The sequence below is a fragment of the Oratosquilla oratoria genome, chromosome 11, assembly GCF_046742065.1.
Source record: "Oratosquilla oratoria isolate Oo_2021 chromosome 11, ASM4674206v1, whole genome shotgun sequence".
NCBI lineage: Eukaryota > Metazoa > Arthropoda > Malacostraca > Stomatopoda > Squillidae > Oratosquilla > Oratosquilla oratoria.
The window spans coordinates 64,569,356-64,588,237 of record NC_134787.1 but is presented as its reverse complement, the minus strand read 5'-3'; the positions used below and the strand labels follow the sequence as shown (position 1 = coordinate 64,588,237).

Below are 18,882 nucleotides of genomic sequence, written 5' to 3'. Positions count from 1 at the left end.
CCTTTAACTCTCCAAGTGGATATTATGTTTGTAAGATCTCAATTGTGTCTCCATCGATCAATCATAGCCTTAAATTCTGTTCATGTTTTTTTTTTTTTTTTTTTTTTTTTTTTAATTGGTCTTTCAGTGACTCCGCACGACTGCCTCTATACTGTCAGTGAAATTTTGCAATAGGAATACCGAGTAATGTTATTGGTCTCGTAAAGCTTGCTGTACTCTTTTGACCTGCCTTGCTCATCTCATCTTTCAGTTTATGAGAAGCCCTGGTAGGAGGAAACACAGGACGTAGGCCTAGCATACCTTGGAAGTCTCGAACAGAGGAACTTCTCCGGGAGCCCCCCCCCCCCTCCACACACACACGCAACCAATCAACTCCCACCTCCACCCCGGTGACGTCATGCAGAGTCTTTGGTCACCCCTCACCGTTCGAAAAGGGCGGGCCTACGTCTTCTTCGCCACGGCGGTAAGTAGGCGGAACTACACCGTTTTCGTTCATCCCAATTAATTAAGCTGGATTTAAGTTTTCCCTAAACTCGGTTAATTAAGCCGGGCATCAATTTTCACTAAACCAAATTCATTCAGTTGGCAAGACCTGTTTAAGCAAGAAGGACTGAATATGTTTCACGAAAACATTTCAAATGGGCGGGATTGGACAAATTTAGCTACATCCGTTTAATCAGGAAGGTCTAACCAGTTTTCACCAGTCCTGTTTAAATAGGCGGGAAACCACAGTTTTTATTTGCTAAAGTAGGCAGGTAAGTCTACACGGTTCCTACTAAACCCGTTCACCCTGGGTTAACTTATTCGACCGATGAGGCCCCTTGACTGCCTTCGGTACAAGCCTCCATCCACTTCCCGTACAGCTGAATAAAATCGTTTGTCATAAGCCAGAATGAAATGTGCAAAATGCGCCATCGGAGAAGGAGGATGAAAACGATGTGACCAAGGAGGGGGAAGAGTTGGCCGGAAGAGCTCGTTTGGACTTGCTTGTCGCAAGACGATTTCATTGGACTCGGACAAGATAGAGGTCCGAGTGATACTTCACTCCCAAATAAAAATGATAATAATAATAATGATAATAATAATAATAAAGGGCCTGCAACACCCCCCCTCCCCTTATCCCACTTCAAGTAAACAAAATGTCCTGACGTAGACCAGAATAAAGTTTGCAAAGAGTGAAGTAGGCACTGGGTCGGCCGTGGGGAGAAGGGGCGTTGTTACGAAAATCTATTATTAAAATTTACTGTACAGTACTTAAGAATTAAGGGGCCTTATACCAACCATACATTTAGGACAGTGGTTCTTAACCCTTTTCAGTGCTCGTACTCGATTATCTATAAAAAAAAAAAAATCTCGTACCCCCATCCAATATACAATAATACATGCCATGCAAACATATGAAAAGGATTAGTGATACAAACCCTTGCTGAGAAATGATTGGATATATTCAATTACTGAACAAAGGTACTTTTTTATTTCAAATTAGAAATGTCAATTAGTAGGATACAATGAATGTACATTATACTTTCTCATGGTAAATATTCAGTACTGGCTATCATGTATCGTACCCCCAGGATTAAGGTTTTGTATCCCTTTGGTGTAAAAGTACCCTAGGTTAAGAACCACTGATTTAGAGTGATTAATCTTAATCAAGATTGGTGAGGGCAGAATGACGATTCTGGGCTTCCCACTCTTGAAACCGTTGATAGAAATATAATCTTAAAAGTGTATGTATTCTGGTTAAGGTACATGTACTACTGTATGCACGACACTGAAACCATACGTTTCCGCCTGTGTTAATTAGAATCATTTAGCATTAGAGGACACGGAACTGTGGATTATTACATCAATAAGTTATATCAATAAGATTATTAGTTTGAGAGTTTTGGATTTAAATCTTTTTACACGGAACAAGGGATGGGAGTGAGCTCATGATAATATTTTACACATTTTTTTCTTCTTTTTTGTTATTTCATTTTAGGCAGAGGATTCTTATTACCAAGACAAAGATGAAGCAAATCTCAGATATATTCTTGAACGCCTCAACTTTAGTATCGAGGCCATGAAGAGCGACATGACGTCACAGGGCATCAAAGAAAACTTAACCAAAGGTGAGAGAAAACTGCAAAGAAATCGGATTTAGTATCTCTCCAGTGTAGGAATTTTATATCTTCTGTGATTTTTTGGCATGGGAACTATGTTAAAGCTACTTATAACTCGTTTTTACAGTGGAACCAAGTAACAAAACACTTAAAAAAGAATATCAAAATTGCAAAAAATATTACGCCAGAAATAACTCCGACAGTAAGTTGCGAAATTATAACGATATTTTGTAGTGATCACACATCGAGGACTTTGTATAGGTGACAACATAACAACCAAAGTAGAAAAAAAAATCACAGACCAGCTCACTTTGGAAATAAAACCAACTATATAACGCCAAGAGCAGTCGAGCGAGGTGCGAGAAAAAGCTGCCGTGAGTCATGGTGTTCAACTCACCACCAATCGATCATGCTTGGACTGTATTTTGGACAGGATCGGTATATACGGTATTGACCTAAGGTCAGTGCATGCATGTATGTATATGCATATATATATATAATATATGTGTGTGTGTGTGTGTGTGTGTGTGTGTGTGTGTGTGTGTGTGTGTGTGTGTGTGTGTGTAATGAGAAATAGACATTTGGGAATGGATGCTAAGAGGAGATTGTATGAAGGAGTGATTGTGCCGACAACACTGTATGGAACAGAGACATGGAACATAAGAGAGGAGGAGTTGAAATGTGTTTGAGATGAAATGCCTAAGAAGTATGGTAGGGGTTACTAGGATAGATAGAGTGAGAAACAAATGGGTGAGGAGGAGAGTGGGGGTGGCAAGGGAGTTGGGAGATAGGGAATAATTTATTCAGAAAAGTAGTTAATGTGCATCATAGACCAACAGAAGACATAAACCTTGGAGTTTATAAATTACCCTGCTCAGGATGTGAAGAATTTTATTGGGGACAAGCGGGTAGAGAATTGCAAACAAAAATAAAAGAACACAAAAACTCAGTCAAAGACGCACAACAGAACTCCGCGGTATTCCAACATGTCGCCAACAATAATCACCGCATAAATTGGGACGAGGCAAAAATCATATTTAAATATAAATGTAGTTTTAAAAGGAAAATCATTGAATCTTCCCTGATCAAACAATTCTCTAACTTTAATATACCAAATGGACAATGGTCACCTGATTACATAACCACCTTGGCAGTTAATAAATTACTTCTTTCCATTGTAAAAGGGGACGACTTGCCACAAAGCCCGTGCAGTATCATAGACGCTACATGAAGTGTCACGTCCATGTTCTCTCACTCCACCCCTTGCCTTTGTATAAAATATGTGTTTTCTCTTGACTTTGTATTTCGCTAAAGAGGATCACAGTCAGTGATCGAAATATACGGAAATCGTTTTTCTTAACCCAATCAACAGTGGGTCTTTAGCGTGTACATATATATATATATATACAGTATATATATATATATATATATATATATATATATATGTATGTATGTATATGAAGAAATCCCGGCATTGCAGTACAGAGAGGGAGGAGGAATGGTACACCAATGACTACCCTTACTCACTAGTGACCTGATAATTATGTGGTGTGGGGTCAGAAGGAAAATGCCCATTGACAATTTTTGTGACCATGAGTCCGGATATGATATCCGGAGACCACTGCCCCTTTGATATATTCATGTTGGGATAATATCCTTTTCGGGTGGATTTCATCATCTTACTCCTGAACTCACAGAAAGATTTAGAAATAAGATCAGCTTTGTTCCAATCCAGACAGCGATTTAACTGTTTCACATACTGGAACAGTGACAAACTTTTTTAACCGTATTTGATCGAACGTTCACTAGATCTCTCCCTGCCTGACCAATGTAAACTAGATTACAATCTTTAAATAGTAGTGAGTAAACACCTGGGACCCAGGTGACTGTTTAGAAGGGCTTTCAATATGTAGATTTTGTCCCGAGAACAAAAAAAATTTGTTGATTCTTAATTTCCCATACATTCATAAATGACCGCAAACATAAGGGCATATATATACATAGTTGCTTACAAATCATGTATACACAAATGTATGTGCATGTATATGTATATATATATATATATATATATATATATATATATATATATATATATTTACTTATTCGTTTAAAGAATAACTTGTTGCACTGCTTATAACGAAATCAATCCTACATGACCCCGAGGGGCTTTCTATCTAAACACAAAAATACTTTTCATATCAAGTTGCGAAGAAGGACGACTTCGACGGGAGCGACGCGTTGGCCGTGTTCCTCATCGGCCATGGCCACGTCAGCCCGACCTCAGGCGAGGAGGTCATCGGGACCAAAGACTTCAAGGAGCTGCCCATGGAGGAGCTGTGGGAAGCCTTCAAAGAATGCAGAACCCTCGTCGGGAAACCGAAGCTGTTCTTCATCATGGTGAGCCAAATGACCTCAGAGCTGGTCTCCACTTACGGGTATTGAATTATACAGGCATATTTGTGACGCCCCTACGGCCCAGAGCAACGTTTTTTAAGAGTTGAGTCTAGTCTACAGTACGTAGATGAATCGTCAACCACTTTTAATTACCTTCGTCACTGCTTCTCATTTTCTTTCATTCTCTCTCCTTTACTAGCTCTAAGAGTTCTCTGCTATTCCCCCTTAGTTTTGATACCCGGTGTTAGAATGTCATTATTCAGTTCAGAATTATGTACTGTATGTATGTTTTATATGTTCATGTATGTATGTATGTATGCATATATGTATGCATATATATATGCATATATATGTATGTATGCATATATGTATGCATGTATGTATGTATTATGTATGCATATATGTATGCATATATATATGTATGTATGCATATATGTATGCATGTATGTATGCCTGTATGTCTGTATATATGTTTGCGTTCATGTTTGTATTATATGTATGTATGGTATGTATGTATGGCTTGCCAAAGCATAGAGAAGGGTTATTTGATGATTACAGAAAGTTCTCTCTATCAGGTCTCTAAACTCTGGCAACTCCAATATTCAGAAAAAAAACGAAATCTATAAAATCCTGGACTCCAGGGACACTGAAAAATTCCATCATGTTTTCGGAAGGTGTTTCCGTTCCGAATATTGGAGCTCTCCGGGTATTTCCAATAGGAAGAACAATTTGCATTCCTATAATGATCTATCCGCGCGTACACCTAAATCCAGAGAGGTATTTCTTTCCTGTCTGGTTGGTTATAGGTGCCCCTGATCACTACAAGGGCGTTGTAAGGTCTGTGCCGTAAGTTCATCTTCGTTATTCTTCGTTGGCAGGCCTCCCGAGGGCCTCAGAGGCACAAAGCCGCCGAAGTCCTGGATAGCGTGGACTCTTCAGCACCTCTCAAGAAGGTGAGGGCATCCATCAAACTGCCAGTCTTCGCCGACTTCGTTGTCGTCTACGGCACGACCCGAGGTGAAGAAATGCCTTCCTTCTCTTGATGTTATCTGTGGTGTCGTTTTCGTACACGCATCTGTAGGTAGAGTGCGAATAGTTATCTCCATTAGAAATGATCAAAATTCGGGAATTGGTCATATCTGGTAGGAAAAGCTCGGAGACTCTAGAACACTGAAAAATATTACTATGTTTTCGAGAGTGCATTGTCGTTCCGAATTTTCAAGACGAATATTGGAGATGATCAGTTAAGGGAGCCAATCGTAACTGACATCAACTTCATTATCATCATCATCATCGCCATCATCATTATCATCTTCAGCCCTAGTCGTTCATATTCCTGAGAGAGGCGATTGCGTGTCCTCTGAGTCCTGCGAAGGAGACCCTCCCTCCCCGTGACCACCAGTGCGAGATCGTCCTCATAACAGAGGAGGCGAGCATCCTCTCCTAGATCAAGGAGAGCCAGGTTCTCCATGAGTACGTTGAAGAGGGTAGAACAGTGCCTCTCAGGAGGCACTGATGAGTGCCAGCACCCCAGCAGCCACCAGTTGCCTCAGGAAGTGATATTGTGGCACCGGTAGTCCAGTGATAGCTCAGACTAAAAGCATTTTTATTGTTATTTTTATGTATGTATTTATTCATTTATCTATATTTTTTTTCTTGGGGCGTGGGAGAAGGGGTTAAGTGGCGCAACCACTGGTATATAAGATTGTATTTGAGGTCGCTACCCAAAAAGGGTTTGAAGCCATTGCGTCCAACCATGTCCCCCTCGAATCGTTCCCACTTCGCCAAATTACGTTTTGCCAAATTCCTCATTAGTCAAATTGTTTTCTGTCAAGTACCAAAATCGCCAAAATTCCTAGGCCATCGTGACCCATTGTGACCTTAAGTAACCTAACCAAAGGTAACCTCATCAAACCTAACCTAACTTAACCTATCCTGAGGGACACTGGCGAAATGCCAATACCAGGGGTGTTTATCAAGAACCAATTTGATAAAACCGTAATGTAATTAGAATGGAATTTCTCAAAACTGTAATTTGACAAAAAAAAACATTTTACAGGACACGACAGCTACAGGGACAACCAAGGCCAGGTAGCTGTGCACTTCCTGAAGAAGGCCGTGGAAGAGTTTGACTTCAAGAAGGACCTCAACCATCTCCTCACATTGTACAATCACAAGGTTAGTGCACCCTGGCTTCCTATTCAGAAATCGAGGGAGATTAAGTCTTGCACCTCTCCACATTCCTATGTACACGTTTCCACACTTTTGTTCCATTTTGTCCGTCTTCCTTTCTGTTGTCCATTCAACCACCTTTATGGCCTCGTTACTCTGTACTCCGTCTGAGGATGTAATACACGAAAGTACTTATTGTCTTAAAGTTTTATTTCTCATGTGGTAATTTTGTACACACACATTCACACAAACAAACACACACACACACACACACACACACACACACGCACACACACCACACAATATATATATATATATATACAGTATATGTATATATATATATATATATATATATATATATACAGTATATGTATATATATATATATATATATATATATATATATATATATATATATACATGGATCAATTCAAGATAAAGCACCTGAGGTGCCTTTTCTCGAATTGGTCAAACGACATGTGCATATTCTTGAATTGTCACTATCTCAGGTGCCTATTATTATAATAGTACGTCAAAGTTCTTCTCCTCTTTTATTGACAACTTATCATTTGATATAAATCAACCTAACCTAATCTAACCTAGCCTAACGTAACCTAACTCATTTAGAAAATGTGTAATCATATAGCTGAACAATACGATAATCAAATTAACCTTTATATATTTGCTATATATTAAATTTTCCTTAACATCTTGAAATATTTTTTTATTCTTTCAAAGCCACCTTGTGTATCGATAACAGAGCACGATTGTTTTTTATTGTACCTAATTACCTAATCTTAGATTGATCTAATATATATATATATATACATATATATACATATTTATAAATATATATATATATACATATATAAAACAAAATATTTATAAATATACATATATATATATATATATATATATATATGTATATATATATGTATATGTATATATATATATATATATATATATATATTATGTATATATATAATATATGTATATATGTATATATAATATCTGTATATATATAATATATGTATATATATATATATATATATATATATATATGTGTGTGTGTGTGTGTGTGTGTGTGTGTGTGTGTGTGTGTGTGTGTGTGTGTATGTGTGTGTGATTCACCATGGTCTTGGATCACGTGTTGGACTCGTGATCGACAGCTATTACCCTCCCAGATGAGAACTCAGAGTTCATACATGGCCGATCTATGGGTAATGCTGTGGCCTTACACACACACAACTCCTCGCCCACGAGAGTTGAAATAACGGCTCCCAGCGCAGCGATACTGAAATTATTTCAGCCCTGAATGAGATTTGAACTCGGAACGCTGGAGTAGCGGTTGTGAACCCTACCACTACGCCGTTGAACTGTGGGTGTCCACGTGTGTGTGCGTGTGTATATTCACTCTTATTCTCAAGACGTACATGTTGAACTAACAAGCTGAATCAACCTTAAACCTTATCCAACCTTTTCCATCAATTTTGTCATTTTCGTATACATATATTATTTCTTTGTCGCGGCTCGTGCCGCTTAAATTCTTCTTATCGGCTTAAGAAACCTGCACAGCGAAGCTATAGCGATAATCCCATACCACACTCCTGGTCATATGGCCATTTCCCGAAGGTTGAGTGTGGTTTGAATTTTCCGCCAAAATCATCGGAAATTTAAAATTCCCGGCTCTGTGCAGGCATGCGCATTGTCGACCCCACCTCCCCCTCCCTATTCCCTCCCTTCTTACCCGGCTAGCTCGAGCCGGACGTCGCGTCACTTCAATGAGAAATGAAGGCTTCGCCTGTGGGAGGAGGGAGGGACCCTAAATCTGTGCAGGTTTCTTAAGCCGATAAGAAGAATTTAAGCGGCACGAGCCGCGACAAAGAAATATTATCGGCTGAAAGAAACCTGCACAGCGAAGCTATGCATGAGACGAGGACAGGTGGGAGGAGAGGTGAAGCCTGAATCAAACCGTTATTACGTGTGTCTTTCCTATGGGAGACTTATTCATTTTATCACTCAGTAGAGGGGAGACAGAAACGTCAAGTACCCACGCCGAAGAATGTGACATGCACAACATTGCACTGTTCACACAATGCGTAAATTATACGAAATTTGTATCCTGTTCAACGGTTCCTGGCCCCTCCCCACTCCTCGGTCGCCCTTTGCCCCCTCCACTTTTTTGAGATGAGAGGGGTGGAGCCGTTTCCATGGCGACACATGGGACAGGGGCGACTGAGTGGTAGAGACACCGTGTCCCCAAGGGAGTCGTCGATGTCCAGTCCCTAGGTCCCGCACCCGCTCCACAGAGTGGGTGCGGAGAAACTCCAGCGACCGGCGTAGGGCCCCCGACCGAAGCCAGGGACGCAACAACCTGTGGAGTGCTGAGGGTATCGGCCCGGGCAGGTCACGCGGGAGAAGCAGTATGCTCCTGTCGACCTCCCGTACCAGCCGTCGGCGCCCCAAGCGGCTCAGTGGAAGGGCCGGGGTCGCGAAGTTGAGGCCCCCCCCCCCCCCCCGCCACCGAAGGAGGGAGGACGTGTGAGAGAAGCACGCTCTTTTGGCGCAGGGGAGCACCCGAAGGACGCTGACTGTGTCCCACTCAATCCCGAGCCAATAAAGTCTGTGTGGGAGCAAGGGCAGACCCGTCCCAGTCCACCCCGAACTCCACGTCCGCCAACACACTCAGAGCCATTGAGATGTCGGCCGATGCACCCTCCCCGGTGGGCAAATGCATCCACTAGCCGTCTAGGAACATGAGTGTGGAGACGCTTGCTTCCGTCCAACGTACGCCTACCACTCTCACTAGTTTCGTGAAGATCCTCGGGGTAAGCGAGAAACCGAAAGGGAGTATGCGAGGCCAAGTTCGTTTCCGAGCGACCTCGTCCGTGGGCGTTAGTCAAGAGGCTTCGTCCTGGGTGAAGACGTTCCCTGAGCGTCTCCCACGAAGACGGGCCTGGACCCTCGGTATGTATCCAACTCACCCCAAGTCTTCCCGCGGGAAGTTCTCGAAGCCCGTGGCGAGCGTCTTCATCCAATAGTGTGCTATGGCAATTTGTGACGTCTCGTCACCCACAAGCGGACTTCTATATGTTTAATACCTAGTGACATCATGTGATTGTACTGTGACGTCACCGGATTGATCATGGCGCCATAGGATCGTCTCGTGACGTCACAGGGACACAAATTGACGTCATAGGACTACATGGTGACGTCAATTTATCACAATGACGTCATCATACCGTGACATCACTGAGTCACAGTGAGCGTTGAAATAAATTTTGACATGGTAAAATTCTGGACCATCATGACTGTAGATTAAATTAAGTTGAATAGGAAAAGTCATGTTCATGTTGACCTGAGTCACAGTGGGCGTTGAATTAGTTTAACATGGTAAAATTCTTGACCATCATGACTACAGATTAGCTTAAGTTGAATAGGAAAAGTCATGGTCATTTCGACCTAAGTCACAGTGAGCGTCGAAATTAATTTTAACATGGTAAAATTCTCGACCATCATGACTGTAGATTAAATTAAGTTGAATAGGAAAAGTCATGTTCATGTTGACCTGAGTCACAGTGGGCGTTGAATTAGTTTAACATGGTAAAATTCTTGACCATCATGACTACAGATTAGCTTAAGTTGAATAGGAAAAGTCATGGTCATTTCGACCTAAGTCACAGTGAGCGTCGAAATTAATTTTAACATGGTAAAATTCTCGACCATCATGACTGTAGATTAAATTAAGTTGAATAGGAAAAGTCATGTTCATGTCGACCTGAGTCACAGTGGGCGTTGAATTAGTTTAACATGGTAAAATTCTTGACCATCATGACTACAGATTAGCTTAAGTTGAATAGGAAAAGTCATGGTCATTTCGACCTAAGTCACAGTGAGCGTCGAAATTAATTTTAACATGGTAAAATTCTCGACCATCATGACTGTAGATTAAATTAAGTTGAATAGGAAAAGTCATGTTCATGTCGACCTGAGTCACAGTGGGCGTTGAATTAGTTTAACATGGTAAAATTCTTGACCATCATGACTACAGATTAGCTTAAGTTGAATAGGAAAAGTCATGGTCATGTCGACCTAAGTCACAGTGAGCGTCGAAATTAATTTTAACATGGTAAAATTCTCGACCATCATGACTGTAGATTAAATTAAGTTGAATAGGAAAAGTCATGTTCATGTCGACCTGAGTCACAGTGGGCGTTGAATTAGTTTAACATGGTAAAATTCTTGACCATCATGACTACAGATTAGCTTAAGTTGAATAGGAAAAGTCATGGTCATTTCGACCTAAGTCACAGTGAGCGTCGAAATCAATTTTAACATGGTAAAATTCTCGACCATCATGACTGTAGATTAGCTCAAGTTGAATAGGAAAAGTCATGTCCATTTCCACCTGAGTCACGGTGAGCGTCGAAATTAATTTCAACATGGTAAAATTCTCGACCATCATGACTGTAGATTAGCTCAAGTTGAATAGGAAAAGTCATGGTCATTTCGACCTGAGTCACAGTGAGCGTTGAAATTAATTTCAACATGGTAAAGTTCTTGACCATCATGACTATAGATTAGCTTAAGTTGAATAGGAGAAGTCATGTCCATTTCGACCTGTTTTTTTTTTTTTTTTTTTTACTTATATCGATATCAATATCAATATATATATATTCATTTATTTATTTATTTTTTATAAAAATATTGTACAATTCACATAGTGCATAAATTCTATGTAGAATATTGTATCTTGCTCAGCGGTTCCTGGGCCTTCCCCTACCCCTCGGTCGCCCTTTGCCCCCCCTTCTTTTGCGAAGAGGGGTGGAGCCGTTCCCATGGCGACACATGGGACAGGGGTGATCGAGTGGTAGAGATACCGTGTCCTGAAGGAAGTTGCTGATGCCCAGCCCCCGAGGTCCTGCACCCGTTCCACAGAGTGGGTGCGGAGAAACGCCAGCAATGCCGCGAGGCCTCTGATGTTGTGGGCGTGGGGGGCATGGCCCGGGTCGGCCTTCCGGTGCCCTGTTGGTGGTGTCAGCTAGCCAAGACAGGAAGTCCAGAACTGTGCTAGCGGAGATGGTCACTATCGCGTGTCTCCGAAGGAAGTCCTGGAATCTCCGGTTGGGAGGGTTGTTGGATCTGGATGACGGTCGGGACCGTAGCGAAGACGCGGTCTGTCGCTTCCTGGTCGAACAGACCACGGGAAAGGGGAGCTGCTCTCACCACGCCCCGGCGAGCTATCTCCGGGGCCGACCGCGCTGCAGACTGACGAGCTGCCAGACGAGCCGCGGTGAAGGCCCTCGCTGCTGGGGGTAGGGCTGATGACGCCATGTTGGCTGTACCCTCTGCCACGGTAGAGAGTGCCGCCAGGGTGTCTCTGCATACAGAAAACACGCGAATCAAATTAGTAGGGCGAGAAGGATCCCGATCCCCGGAGGGTGTAATAAAGTCACATCGCTCAATTGTAGAACGTATAACATATGCGAAGCCGAGGTCGTTTTCCGAACGACCTCGTCCTCGGGCGCTAGTCAAGAGGCTCCGTCCTGGGTGAAGACGCTACCCGAGCGTCTCTCGCCAGGACAGGTCTGGACCCTCTATAGATTGAAATATCCCACTCACCTCAATTCTTCCCGCGGGAAGTCCTCAAAGCTCGTGGCGAGCGTCGTCAGCCAGTTCCTCATCATCGCCATTGCCGTGACGGTCGAGATGGTAGAGGCAAGGTCTTGTCTGGTCGAGGCCTCCGTCGTCAGCAACTTAGCCTCCGGTTCACTAAGTTGCTGGGGGAGGGCGGGGTCCCTGCCCGAGTGCCACAAGCAATCGCGCAGGCCCTCCGGCGCGAAGGGTGGTGGCAGGACGACGGGGAATGATGAAGGGATATGCCGTCGAGGAGGAACCGTCTTGGGTTGGTCTTGGGCCCGCTCGAGAGCAGGGATGTCTAAGGCTTTCTCCCCTTTCTCCTGCGGGAACCAGGCGTTTGGGGAGAGTGCTACCGCCGGCGAGTCCCCCGACCTGTCGACAAACATATGCCCATCAGGGTTTAAACGAGGGTTCTCCAGGAGAGCACCTAATGCGTCCAGAGTGTTAGAGGTGGAAATCCTGGAGGGCGTGGAGGCCGGGGCGGAGAGGGGTCGAATCTTATATAGAACCTTAGCCCCCTCCGCGTCGTTGGCCCACTTTAGGATAACGTCATCTCTCCTCCTCCAGCCCTCCAGTAGCGAGTAGTCGGGAGACCAGGCCACTAGCTTGTGATCTTCTCCAAACGAGTACTCCCAGGACCGGGGAAGGTCACACCATGAGAAGGGGTGAACTCAAGAGTCCGTCATGGTAGGAGGATAAGGTAAAGAAGAACTGTAGTGGTCCTCCACCCCGTCCAACCCGACGGACGTCTGATTGGGGGGTTCCTCCTGAGAGGGGCCTTCTAGTCCTATACCTGTCGCCGGCACGGAGGGGCGGAGGGAAGGACCAGGAGGGAGAGTGGGAGGGGGGGCTAGAGCCGTAGGTTCAATAGGAGGTTGCTCTGGAGAGGGGTGCGTTATGATTTGCGCGGTCTGAAAGGCCGGATAATGTGATAGGGCCGATTCAAGGACGGGGCCTATCAGGGACGGAAGGAGGGCAGCCACTTGGGCAGCCAGAGTTCCCTCTCCCCTCGTTTCGTCCCCCGGCTCCCTGCCCTTGTGGGATTTACGGCGAGGAAAAGGAGAGCGAGGAAGGGAGGGTGAGTTGGGGGGAGAGGCTGTGGAGGGTGGGGACAAGCTGAGCGTCCTGGACCTCGGTGAGGCAGACCTCTTTTTCGAGCGAGATTTCCTGCCGGGTTCACGTGAGTGAACTAGGGAGGAAGACGAGTTCGTGGGGGTGCTTGACAAAGCAAGCCGTAAGGGTTTTAAGGACCCTTGATGGTCGGATGTATGGGGCTGCCGAGAGGCCTGAGGACGCTCGGGGACACCATACTCCGTAACATCAGACTCGTCCCCTTGTACTCCGAGAGGCCCAGGTTGTCCACCAACGGAAGTCTCGGAGACATAGGGAGACGGATGGCGAGGGCGAACGAGGCCCAATTCCACGCCTAACGCCGGATCCGCCCACACCAGGGGGGGGGTCGTCAGCGGATTTCAATTTCCGAGCTCTGCGCCATGCCTCCCGAAGAAGTTCGAGGGCGGCTAGCTTGGAACGGGTTTTGGGAGGAGCAGCACGAATCTCCTCAACCCGCGCTTTGCACACAACGCAGGCTAGGGGGTTAAAGCCAGCTTGTGAGAAACAAGGGGCATGGCGGGAGCAGAGGTCGTGGTGGCCGTCTGACGAGATCCTGGCTGTGCAGCCGGATTCCACACACAAGCGTTTGGTCTGAAAATAGAATAATGATAATCATAGAAGGGGTGTCCCAAAGGTGTCTGGACACAACACCGAAGGGGAAAAACTGCAGGAGAACAGGTAGGGCTCCCTACGTGAACACACGAGCACGAGCAGGAACCAGACTTACCGGCAAGAAAAGAAGGTGGGTTGTGGAGTGACCGACTCGTCTGGTTCCGCGATGCTAAGTGACGCGACGTCCGGCTCGAGCTAGCCGGGTAAGAAGGGAGGGAATAGGGAGGGGGAGGTGGGGTCGACAATGCGCATGCCTGCACAGAGCCGGGAATTTTAAATTTCCGATGATTTTGGCGGAAAATTCAAACCACACTCAACCTTCGGGAAATGGCCATATGACCAGGAGTGTGGTATGGGATTATCGCTATAGCTTCGCTGTGCAGGTTTCTTTCAGCCGATAATGATTTTTTTTTTTTTTTTTTACGTTGTTGACGTGTGAGTCGGCATTCTAAGTAGTCTACTATTTTTCCCGGTAGATGGCGTTTGAGTATGAAAACCCTTCGCTTGCGAGTCGCGGGGAAGGCGCTTGCCAGATGTCGCAATGGTCGTCGACTCTGACGAACCTTGTCTACTTCGCCACCAAGTCGTCATGACTTGATTCGAACAACAAACAGAAAAGGCCGCTTCGGCCGCAAATAAGTGCCTCTTAGCAGTGGTTCCCACACTGTTGAACCACGAAAAAGAAGAAAAAAAAGAAAAGAAAAAAAAAAGTGTAGCAGTATCTATCAGAAAAATTTCAATCACTTGTTTTAACTGACTATTAAATATTTTTTCAATTGTCAATAAATTATCATTATTCATCCTAAGAACACAGAAATTACTCATTTAGTAAAGTTTATATTGTGATTAATATGATAAACAAACCATAGCAGTTTTGAAACTGAAACGATTGTCAGGCGATCAAAAGCCAGGCTTTTTACAATACAACAATTTCTACAATACTCCTTGTAACCCTTTGCCTGGTATAGCTTCCATTAAAGTAAAAGAATTCATCTGACCATAGCCAGAACAAAATTTTTGAAATTCAGATTTGTCCTTTTACTTCAAGGGCTAGTTGAGGTCTAATCGATATATATATATATATATATATATATATATATATATATATATATATATATATGTGTGTGTGTGTGTGTGTGTGTGTATGTATGTACATATATATATGTATATATACATATATATATATACATATATATGTATATATACATATATATATATATATATATATATATATATATTGACTAGCTCTGCCACTGGAACTCGAAACCTAAGTTTAGCAACATGTTACTACAAGGCAAAGACGCTGCCATTGCATTATGCATGACGTACAAAAGGGTTGTTCTGGAACTTGTCCTAGTCATTTTTCGTGTCTTTGTTAGGTTTCGTCATTGGAGAGGGAAATATACTTCTTTGTCGCGGCTAGTGCCGCTTAAATTGTTTTTATCGGCTTAAGAAACCTGCACAGCGAAGCTATAGCGGTAATCCCTACCACACTCCTGGCCAAATGGCCACTTCCGGAAGGGAGTGTGTGGTTGGACATTCCGCATAAATCATCGGAAATTTAAAATTCCCGGCTCTGTGCAGGTGGCGCAAGCGTCTACAACCCCACCTCCCCCTCCCTATCCCCTCCCTTCTTACTCGGCTGCACGGATTGAGCCGTCACTTCAATGAGAAATGAAGGCTTCGCCTGTGGGAGGAGGGAGGGACCCTAAATCTGTGCAGGTTTCTTAAGCCGATAAAAACAATTTAAGCGGCACTAGCCGCGACAAAGAAGTATTATCGGCTGAGAAGAAACCTGCACAGCGAAGCTAAGCATGAGACGAGGATAGGTGGGAGGAGAAGGTGAAGCCCAAATTGTAGTCGAGGACAGGGCTCAAGCCGTTATTACGTGTGTCTCGTATGGGAGACTATTCATCTTATCATTCAGTAGGGGGGAGACAAAAAGCATCAAGTACTTATATCGATATCAATATCAATATATATATATATATTCATTTGTTTATTTTTTATAAAAATAATATTGTACAATTTACATAGTGCATAAATTCTATGTAGAATATTGTATCTTGCTCAGCGGTTCCTGGGCCTTCCCCTACCCCTCGGTCGCCCTTTGCCCCCCTTCTTTTGCGAAGAGAGGGGTGGAGCCGTTCCCATGGCGACACATGGGACAGGGGTGATCGAGTGGTAGAGATACCGTGTCTTGAAGGAAGTTGCTGATGCCCAGCCCCCGAGGTCCTGCACCCGTTCCACAGAGTGGGTGCGGAGAAACGCCAGTGATGCCGCGAGGCCTCTGATGTTGTGGGCGTGGGGGGCATGGCCCGGGTCGGCCTTCTCTATAACGCGGCAAAGTAGACGCGCCAGGGACCTCGGGGTTAGGGGGTTCCGAGATTTCGAATTGTAGAAGAGATGATCCTCGGACACCCCTTCCGTGCGTTCCACGTAGTCTTTAAACGCACGGACCGGGCACAGCGGGTGTGGGTTTCCTTCCTCCAGGAAGGATGGTATTCTGATAGGGCCAATCATGTCGTCCGCCTGCTCATTCTTGGCTAGGAATGTAGGTGATGGAGCGAGAGTTAGGGCAGAGCAGTCCTCCTCCAGTTTGGAGAAGGACTGGTGGCGGGTGATCGCCGCCAGCTGTGACGCCCTGTAACCCGTAGCCAGGGCGAGCAGAAAGACGGCACGTTGAAGGAAGTGTTCCTCCTCCATGATGGTCCCTTCGAACGTCAGGTACTGCAGAACACGATGCAAGGACCAGGCTAGGACCGGCTGACGTCTCGGCTCTCTCGAGGCGCGGATCCCCTTCATTAGAAGGTTTCGCGCCCTTTGTGGCACTCTGATGTTCATGCCGAAGCAGAGTGGATCAGCGAGGGCTGCGTAGTGAGCCGAGATCGTCGCCGGTGCCCTGTTGGTGGTGTCAGCTAGCCAAGACAGGAAGTCCAGAACTGTGCTAGCGGAGATGGTCACTATCGCGTGTCTCCGAAGGTTGGGAGGGTTGTTGGATCTGGATGACGGTCGGGACCGTAGCGAAGACGCGGTCTGTCGCTTCCTGGTCGAACAGACCACGGGAAAGGGGAGCTGCTCTCACCACGCCCCGGCGAGCTATCTCCGGGGCCGACCGCGTTGCAGACTGACGAGCTGCCAAACGAGCCGCGGTGAAGGCCCTCGCTGCTGGGGGTAGGGCTGATGACGCCATGTTGGCTGTACCCTCTGCCACGGTAGAGAGTGCCGCCAGGGTGTCTCTGCATACAGAAAACACGCGAATCAAATTAGTAGGGCGAGAAGGATCCCGATCCCCGGAGGGTGTAATAAAGTCACATCGCTCAATTGTCTAACGTATAACATATGCGAGGCCGAGGTCGTTTCCGAACGATCGCGTCCTCGGGCGCTAGTCAAGACGCTCCGTCCTGGGTGAAGACGCTCCCTGAGCGTCTCTCGCCAGGACAGGTCTGAACCCTCTGTATAGATTGAAATATCCCACTCACCTCAATTCTTCCCGCGGGAAGTCCTCAAAGCTCGTGGCGAGCGTCGTCAGCCAGTTCCTCAACATCGCGATTGCCGTGACGGTCGAGATGGTAGAGGCAAGGTCTTGTCTGGTCGAGGCCTCCGTCGTCAGCAACTTAGCCTCCGGTTCACTAAGTTGATGGGGGAGGGCGGGGTCCCTGCCCGAGTGCCATAAGCAATCGCGCAGGCCCTCCGGCGCGAAGGGTGGTGGCAGGACGACGGGGAATGATGAAGGGATATGCCGTCGAGGAGGAACCGTCTTGGGTTGGTCTTGGGCCCGCTCGAAGAGAGCAGGGATGTCTAAGGCCTTCTCCCCTTTCTCCTGCGGGAACCAGGCGTTTGGGGAGAGTGCTACCGCCGGTGAGTCCCCCGACCTGTCGACAAACATATGCCCATCAGGGTTTAAACGAGGGTTCTCCAGGAGAGCACCTAATGCGTCCAGAGTGTTAGAGGTGGAAATCCTGGAGGGCGTGGAGGCCGGGGCGGAGAGGGGTCGAATCTTATATAGAACCTTAGCCCCCTCCTCGTCGTTGGCCCACTTTAGGATAACGTCATCTCTCCTCCTCCAGCCCTCCGGTAGCGAGTAGTCGGGAGACCAGGCCACTAGCTTGTGGCCTTCTCCAAACGAGTACTCCCAGGACCGGGGAAGGTCACACCATGAGAAGGGGCGGAACTCAAAAGAGTCCGTCATGGTAGGAGGATAAGGTAAAGAAGAACTGTAGTGGTCCTCCACCCTATCCAACCCGACGGACGTCTGATTGGGGGGTTCCTCCTGAGAGGGGCCTTCTAGTCCTATACCTGTCGCCGGCACGGAGGGGCGGAGGGAAGGACCAGGAGGGAGAGTGGGAGGGGGGGCTAGAGCCGTAGGTTCAATAGGAGGTTGCTCTGGAGAGGGGTGCGTTATGATTTGCGCGGCCTGAAAGGCCGGATAATGTGATAGGGCCGATTCAAGGACGGGGCCTATCAGGGACGGAAGGAGGGCAGCCACTTGGGCAGCCAGAGTTCCCTCTCCCCTCGTTTCGTCCTCCGGCTCCCTGCCCTTGTGGGATTTACGGCGAGGAAAAGGAGAGCGAGGAAGGGAGGGTGAGTTGGGGGGAGAGGCTGTGGAGGGTGGGGACAAGCTGAGCGTCCTGGACCTCGGTGAGGCAGACCTCTTTTTCGAGCGAGATTTCCTGCCGGGTTCACGCGAGTGAACTAGGGAGGAAGACGAGTTCGTGGGGGTGCTTGACAAAGCAAGCCGTAAGGGTTTTAAGGACCCTTGATGGTCGGATGTATGGGGCTGCCGAGAGGCCTGAGGACGCTCGGGGACACCATACTCCGCAACATCAGACTCGTCCCCTTGTACTCCGA

General features: G+C 46.0%; 2 protein-coding genes across 3 annotated transcripts in view; one reads left to right on the top strand and one right to left on the bottom strand.

Moving 5' to 3' along the window:
• Positions 1–14,794, top strand: part of LOC143029888 (caspase-3-like) — a 28,382-nt gene extending 13,588 nt beyond the window's left edge. For both annotated transcript variants that reach the window (XM_076193059.1, XM_076193058.1), the window contains exons 2-7: positions 251–463; positions 1,982–2,111; positions 4,306–4,499; positions 5,375–5,513; positions 6,556–6,674; positions 14,508–14,794. In XM_076193059.1, the coding sequence (XP_076049174.1) occupies positions 398–463; positions 1,982–2,111; positions 4,306–4,499; positions 5,375–5,513; positions 6,556–6,674; positions 14,508–14,624 (765 nt within the window). In that variant the 5' untranslated portion in view covers positions 251–397 and the 3' untranslated portion in view covers positions 14,625–14,794. The remainder of the gene's footprint in view (positions 1–250; positions 464–1,981; positions 2,112–4,305; positions 4,500–5,374; positions 5,514–6,555; positions 6,675–14,507) is intronic.
• A 2,184-nt stretch (positions 14,795–16,978) lies between these two features.
• LOC143029508 (uncharacterized) lies at positions 16,979–18,259 on the bottom strand. Its single transcript, XM_076192166.1, has 2 exons — positions 17,514–18,259; positions 16,979–17,270 (listed from the first exon to the last, which is right to left on the bottom strand). Exons 1-2 carry the CDS (start codon positions 18,221–18,223, stop codon positions 16,979–16,981), a joined length of 1,002 nt encoding a protein of 333 aa, XP_076048281.1. The 5' UTR covers positions 18,224–18,259.
• Between the last annotated feature and the right edge of the window lie 623 nt (positions 18,260–18,882).